This window comes from Carcharodon carcharias, chromosome 7 (assembly GCF_017639515.1).
Source record: "Carcharodon carcharias isolate sCarCar2 chromosome 7, sCarCar2.pri, whole genome shotgun sequence".
In the NCBI taxonomy this organism is placed as follows: domain Eukaryota; kingdom Metazoa; phylum Chordata; class Chondrichthyes; order Lamniformes; family Lamnidae; genus Carcharodon; species Carcharodon carcharias.
Genome location: NC_054473.1, coordinates 160,362,434 through 160,370,576, shown reverse-complemented (window position 1 = coordinate 160,370,576; position 8,143 = coordinate 160,362,434). Strand labels below are relative to the sequence as shown.

Genomic DNA, 8,143 nt, shown 5'->3' with positions numbered 1-8,143 from the left:
CCCATCAACCATAAGGTTGGAGGGATAGCGAAATATTTCTTTCGAATAACTTTTAAATGGCCTTAATAGGCCTTTTAATTGTCAGCGGGCGCTCTGCCAACTCCGGCCCATGCCCACGGACTGAAATATTGCGTGAGTGTGCAATGATGTTGGGATGCTCACCCAACAACATTGCACGTCATTTTACGTTTGGTCAGGTCGGGCACATGCCCACCCACTGAGCTAAACATTTTACTCTGTGTTGCAAGCAATTCATCAGAAACAATTGTTTATACAGACCACAACCCTTTGAAGTTTTTGGACAAATTTTGAGACAAAAGTGCAAAACATTTCAGGCGCAGTCTATTATTACAACCATTTAATCTACGCATTATACATATTTTTGGTAGAGAAAAGATGCATTATCAAGGGTTTGAAGCTTAAAAGGAAAATTGGAAATTTAAAACACCTGAACACTAGATTGGAGTGATTTCTATTGATACCAAGGACTTGTGTGTATATATATATATTGTTATATTAATGCATGCAGCTGGTAATGTAATAGTGTAATAAGTATAGGAGATAGTGGAGGATGGGTTATTAAAATGATGCCATCTTTTAAAATTATTAGATTTATTTTTTGATCAGGAGGGCTATGCGATGAAGAGGTATTAATGGCTATAATGTTATTGGAAATGATTTTCAAAATATAAGTTATGACTGTTATTTCAAGTTTCCCTCTGGGATTTAAACAACTCAGCCTTTGCCAACTGCTGTTATAACAAACTCAATGCTGGTGTTGACACACACATTGCCCACCCACTTAACACCCTCCAAACACAAGTGGAAACAGCTTTTCCACATCCAACCTACCAAACTCCTGCTTAATTTCAAAAGTCTCTATCATCTCTCCTCTTAATTTCAACATTGATGGATTGTGACCCAGGAGACAAAAAAAGCTGTGAAACAAAATTGGCAGCACTAATCTCAGCCTTGCCCACAGATACCATTGCCATGGTATTCCTACAGCTGCAAGATCCTGTTCCTATCTGCATATGCTCTTTTAAGAGGGGAATCTGTCTCCAATCTGTGTACGCTCCTGCCTGTTATGCACCAATTCACCCCCTCAGGGAAAAAAACAGAGGAAAGGTTATGTAAGTTGCTGTGCTGCTAAGGTGCACATGTTGAACTGACAGGATTCTGTTCTGACATTGGAATCATTTCTGCAGCAGAGATATGAAGCTGTCAAATTCATCAGCTGCCTGTGCTGAACAGACTCTCTCAAAACAAATTTTTATGTCTTACCTGCCTTTGGATTGGGCTCTGAGTCTTAATCGGATCCATGCAAATTGATTAAGTTAAAGTTAAGACACAACTGCTTTCTTTGCCGGAGAGAATTTATTGACTTAGTTCACAGTCAACACCCCAGTGTCCCAGATATGCTCATTTATAATCTATTTTTTTGGTTAACAATCGAGTTGAAGAAATGCATACCAGATTGGATCTTAACCTTTCATTTCTTCTTATGCTTTTCCGGGAGTTTAACTTCCTCAATACCTCACTCTCTGCCCAATATCAATTCAAACATTTCTAGCTTCAAACCTAGAACTCAGGGCAGAAAGGGCTCTGAAAGTTGATTAGGTTCCAATATTGCCATTAGAGATTTCTAACTTGACTTGATTCTGTATTTTTTTTAAAGTTTCTATAATTTATTGATTTACTATGAGACCCAATATACAGAGGTAATGAGTACAGTAGAAGCAAATTTGCAATCCAGCCCATCTGTACTCAATTTCTTGCAAACACTTGGTCCATTCCTCTAGTCTTCCCTCCAATTTTGAGGGGTGATCTTGCCAATGGGAGACACATTCCATGTGAGCCCAGTCTGCGTCACAACATAACCCCAGATTGCAACACAGAATGCTAATCCTCCCACAAGGACAGCATTTCCATACTTGTCATGAAAGTCAGGACCAGTTTTGTGGTGAGCTTGTCTTGTTACAATTTGACGAATGCTTCGACCGGACAGGGAAAGCAGACTCTTGGTCAAAGGCACCATCTCCACCTTGCGCCCGTTTACCCTTCAGAGCAATCACCTGTTTAACAATGTCATTGCCATTAAATGTTAACAATGTAATTGCCATTAAACCTTTACAACGTAATTAATAAGACATTGACACTGGGCAAATAATGAGCTCTCAGCTTGAAAGCATATAACCTTCTTCCATCCCACAAACACTGAATAAGGATAACTCTTTTCCAGCTCAAGTCTTTGTTTTAAAAGAATTGTGTAGAAGTGGACGGCTTTTGGGTTTTGGGTTTTTCAGGTGGTGGGCAGGCTCGGCACCCGTGATCGGCCTCCACACCACTATTTTATGTGGACAGGCCAATTAAGGCCTGCCCAGTGTAATATGTGAGCCATAGCACTCAGTGCTACCCAGTGCGGGCAGGGGGAGGAGGGAGAGTCGTGTCCAGTGCTCTTTCGTGCATGTGCGCAAAAGAGTGCTTCAATTTTCCTGAGGCATGGAGCTGCCTCAGGGAGATTGAATTGATATTGAAATGATTAAATAAATGATTCCAAAATTTATTTAAGCACGTCCCCCTATGTGACTGTGTCATGTGAGATGGGACATGTTTTTATATTTTGGATAAAATTTTTATCTATTTGATAAAAGCTTTAGGAAACCTCATCCTGCTCGTGGATGAGGTTTCCTAAAAAACATGAAGGCCACTTGGCCTTTTCACCTGCCCACCAACCTTAAGGTTGGACGGGCAGTGTTAAGAATAACATCAATTACTCCCCCAATGGCCTTAAGAGGCTGTTTATATATCGGTGGGCATGCAGCCGACTCTGGTGCGCGCCCGCCGAATGAAATATCGCGGGACTGCGCAATGATGTCAAGACGCACACCCATGTCATCACGCGTCATTTTACGTATTGGTGTGTTGGGCCTGCCCACACACGCCAACTGAAAAATCCTGCTGTTGATCATTTTTATCTTTTCTTTGCAGAATTCAGTTCAGAAAAGATGCTCAGAGAATGTTTGCCTTGCCTCTCCTAGTCAGATCCTTGTACTTTCTGTGGCACTGGGCACCTAATCATAGCACATCTGACATGGTGCTCAGCACTTCAACCAATCCACACCACCTTTTGAGCCCTGGCCCTTGTAATTCCCTACAGCCAGTCTCACTGGTGCTTGACACTTTCCAAAGGGACAGCTCATCTCCAAAATTCTCTCCACCACAGCCCTTGTGGAGGCGTGGCTCCTATTGTACCACTGCTCAGCTTCTGTTCTTGGATGGCGGAGAGACCATGAGCCACCTTCTGCGGGGATAGCCCTTGTCACCCAGCAGCCATCCATCAAGCCGGGCAGGAGCACTGAAGAGCCCCGGCACCTGGGAGTGTCTGCAGATGTAGGCATCGTGGGAATTGCCTGGGTACCTTGCACAGACTTGTAGAATCAGCATCCTGTGATCACACACTATCTGCATGTTCATGGAGTGGAAGCCCTTCCTGTTGACAAAGGCACCAGGCTCACCTGCTGGTGCCTTGATGGCCACATGTGTGCAGTCTATTGCACCCTGGACGCAGGGGAAGCCAGCAATCACTGAAAAGCCTCTGGCTCGCTGTGTCTGGCTTGCCTGGTCCCAACAGAAGTGGATGAAGGTCAATGCATGCCTGAACAGAGTATCTGTGATCTGCTTGACATAAGTGTGGACAGCTGATTGGGACACACCGCAAAGATCACCCACCGACCCCTGGAAGGAGCCAGAGGCATAAGAGTTGAGGGCAGCTGTGAATTACAGAGCCACTGGCATTGGGTGTCCGCCCACACAGTTAGGGGAGATCTCAGGCCCAATCATCTGACAGATATAATTGACTATCTCCCTTGAGAGATGGAGCCTCCTTCGGCACTGCACCTCAGACATATTGAGATAACTGCTTCGCTGCCTGTATACTCTGGCAGCAGGATAGTGGCATCTTCTGTGGCCCCTTCCACCTTGGCCTACCTCTTGGCCCTGCGCCCCTTGTACCTGCGCCTGTCCTCCCAAAGGTGGCTTCCCTGGAGGCTGAATGTGCACTCCTGGCCTCCTCTCCCTTCTAACCCTCCCTTCCTCCTCAGAAGAGCTGCCTCTGGTGGACAAATCAGCTCCCATACCCAGGCTAAGGGAAGGCTTCCTGAAACCTGCAGGCCCAGAAAAGATTCCTCACTGCAGAGTGCTGACCTGAAGGCTGAGAGTCCAGACAAAGCAGCTGGGATGCGTTCTGAAGTACTGCAGATCACACAGGCAAGTTTGAAAAACTTTCAACAATAAATGCTTCACAGAGCAGATTCACAACCCACTGAGCCCTCTTATCCCGCCTGTGGATGAGGTTAATATGAATGTCTCCTACCTGCCTGCTTGCTGTGCCCATGCGCCGACCCGAAGATCGCATGGGCGCCGAAAAATCGGCGTCAATCGAACACTAAAGGGCCTTAAGTGGCCTGTTAATTAATGGCGGGCACACGTTGGACTTCATCGCACACCCGCCCAGTGAAATATCGCGATGGCGTGCGGTGATGTCGGGACGCTCGCCCGGCGTCACAGTGTGGCATTTTATGCACAGACCTGTGGGGCCTGCCCCCTGCACGTCAATTGGAAAATTCTGCCGAAACTTAAGAGTGACTGATCAATAATCATGAGCAAGTGCTTATCAATAGAATCATAGAATGGTTACAGCACAGCAGGAGGCCATTTGGCCTGTTGAGTCCATGCCATCTCTCTGCAAGAGCAATTTAGCAAGTCCCAATCACTTGTTCTTTCCCTGTAGCCCTGTAAGATTTTCTCTTCAGGTGCTTATCCAATTCCCTTTTGATGGCCACAATTAAATCTGCCTCTACCCACACTCTTGGACAGTGCGTTCCAGATGCTATCTCCTCGCTGCGTAAAAAAAATTTCTTCATTTTGCCTATGGTTCTTTTGCCAATCACCTTAAATCTGTATCCTCTGGCGCTTGACCCTTCTGCCAATGGGAACATTTTCTCTCTATTTGTCTAGATCTCTCATGATTTTGAATAATTCCTACAAATCTTCCCTTGACCTTTTCTGCTCAAAGGGGAACAACCTCAGCATCTCCAATCTATCCACATAACTGGAAACATTTTTATAGATCTTTTCTGCACCCTCTCTCAAGCCTTCACATTCTTCTTAAAGTGCAATGCCCAGAATTGGCCAAACCAGTGTTTCATAAAGGTTCATCATAGCTTCCTTGCCTTTTATTCTATGCCACCATTTATAAATCCCAGCACCCCACTCTGCCTTTTTAACTACTTTCTCAGCCTGCCTTGCCACTTTCAGCGATTTGCAAAGATATATCCCCCATTCTCCCTGTTCCTGCACGCACTTTAGAACTGTATCCTTTATTTTATATTGCCTCTCCTCTTTCTTCCTACCAAATGTATCACTTTGCACTTCTTTGCGTTAAATTTCACCTGCCACAGGTCCACCCATTCCACCAGCCTGTCTATGGCCTTTTGAAATCTACCACTATCCCACTTACAATTCACAATACTTCCAAGTTTTGTTATATCTACAAATTTTGAAATTGTGACCTGCACACTCAATTGTGGACAAATGTTAGGTAGGCAAGGATAAGGCTGTACCATGTATCATCCACGATTGAATAAGTCTGTTAACAATCCCAATCCTTTTCCTCCTTTGCTCAGTTTAATGCGGGACAATGCTGTAACATTTATTTGCTCAGGGTACCATGAAACTCTGTTAAGAATTTTATTGCTGTCATGTGCAATCTCTGTGCAACCTCTAATACATTTCTTTTACATTCCAATTGAAAGTATGTTTTTTTTATTTCTGGAAATTCTGCTGTTAAAATATTAATTGTGTGGAATATTTGTTAAATTTAACTTATGTATAAGGGCACAAATTTCTCCATCCTAGTGCTTTCATAGGTACAAGGAATAGATGGATCAAAGACCCACTCTGAAAGGTAAGCGTCCATTTTACTGTTAGTGCAGAATCCATTGTACAGGCAAAAGACCATGATGCAATGACATTTATATTGCACAATGAAAGCATCGCATTAATTATGCTGCTGCGCACACTAGTGCTTAAGGCACTAACTGTTCTAAAGCATAAAGAAACTGTAACTGATGCACTAAGCGCAATAAGTCATGCATGCTCCAGGAGGTAGAGTACATCCTGTACAAATAAATAAACCAGCTTATACTTCACCTCTCTTCTATTTTTACTTAGTTCTGTTGAAGAGTCATATGGACTCGAAACGTTAACTGTGTTCCTCTCCGCAGATGCTGCCAGACCTGCTGAGTTTTTCCAGGTATTTTTACTTTTGTAATGAAGTATTGCTGGACTCAGCCTTTTTGAACTATAAGCAAACAATACAGTGGCTGGAAGGGTTACATGTCTGAAACATCATAACCTGGCCATTTATCTTTATAGATGTTGACTAACTGCTGTGTATATCCAACATTTTCTACTTTTATTTTAGATGCCAGGGTTTGATGTTTTTTCTTTCCATTTTACATTGGCTAGATGATACCTTATCAGGAAATAACATAGCAAATTGAGTCATTATTTTGTTCAAACTGTGTCAGAGTGAAACGTCTTCATAGATTCAAACTTGTTTAGTCTTTTTAATATATTCTAGATCTGTATCACTTGCTTTCTGTTTCAGTGCAGTGCCCCCAACAGGGAATCTGTAGTGACTGTGAATAGGGAAAGCAACGGTGAGACTCTTCAGCCAATCAGATTGAAGTATCCTCACTGAGTCATGCAGGATGAAATTTTATGTGAAGGCAGTGGCTTAAAAGTCAGGGGGCGAACCTGCATCCCTGTGGCCAGCAAGTCCTGAACTGATTTTATGGCAGGCGGGCAGTTAATTGGCTCAGAGAGAGACGTCTGCCCCCATCAGGGAGGAAGCCCCACCTATAAGAGCTGCTGGCCAATCAGGTGGCCAGCAGCACTCCAGGTCCAGCAGCGTCACCAACAGTGATGACCACTGCTGGGACTGCCTCAAGTGCCCAACGACAATCATCACAGGAGCTGGATTAGAAAGTGAGCCGGGAAGGGGTCGGTTCTGCTGGAGCCACGCTGGCAAGCCTCGAGGGGCGGTGGGGAGGGGGGGTTGGCCATAATCGGGAGGGCAGGATAGAATAAATGGGTGTGGATGCCCAAACATGAGGGTCACCCCTCCCCCACCCACAACAAGGCTGCCAGGTGTGCCATGTTGCATGGGCATCCCTGCCATTGATAAAATAACAATGGCAGTGGGAGGAAGCCCTTAAGTAATCATTAATTGGCTACTTAAGGGCCTCAGTTGGTAAAACATCAAGGGCAGATTTTTCCTATTGGAGTGCGGGAGCAGGCATAAAATGATGTGCGGCAATGTCAGGCGAGCGTCCCAACGTCACCGCGCGCCATTGTGATATTTCATTGGGCAGGCATGCAATGATATCTGCTGCGCGCCCGCCATTAATCAACTTGTCACTTAAGGCCCTTGACTCACCAATCGACGCCGATTTTTCGGCACACATGCAATCTTCAGGTCAGCGCACAGGTGCAACAGGCTGGCGGGTAGGACACATTTATATAAACCTCATCCACGGGCAGGATAAGAGGGCTCACTGGGGTGGCGAGTGTGCTCTCTCAAGTATTGATTTTTCAAAGTTTTTGAAACTTGCCTGTGTGATCTGCAATGCTTCAAAACGCATACCAGCTGCTTTGTCTGGACTCTTAACCCTCAGGTCAGTACTCTGGAGTGAGGAACCTTTTTGGGCCGGCAGGTTTCAGGAAGCCTTCCCATAGCCTGGGAATGGGAGCTGAACTCTCCACTGGAGGCACCTCCTTTGAGGAGGAAGGGAGGGCTGGAAGGGGGAGGAGGCCAGGAGTGCACATTCAGCCCCCAGTGGAGCCACCTTTGGGAGAACAGGCGCAGGTACAAGAGACGCAGGGCCAAGAGGTAGACCAAGGCAGAAGGGGCTGCAGAAGGTGCCACTATCCTGCTGCCAGGGTATACAGGTGGTGAAGCACTTACCTCAATATGTCTGAGGTGCAGTGCCGAAGGAAGCTCCATCTCTTAAGGGAGACAGTCAGTTATGTCTATCAGGTGATTGGGCCTGAGATCTCCCCTAACTGTGTGTGTGGG

General features: G+C 45.3%; 1 protein-coding gene across 1 annotated transcript; it reads right to left on the bottom strand.

The window, feature by feature from the left end:
• Positions 1-1,745: 1,745 nt before the first annotated feature.
• Positions 1,746-2,038, bottom strand: LOC121280499 (cytochrome c oxidase subunit 7B, mitochondrial-like). The gene has a single exon (XM_041192554.1). The coding sequence runs from the start codon at positions 2,036-2,038 to the stop codon at positions 1,799-1,801; it is 240 nt and encodes a 79-aa protein (XP_041048488.1). The 3' UTR covers positions 1,746-1,798.
• Between the last annotated feature and the right edge of the window lie 6,105 nt (positions 2,039-8,143).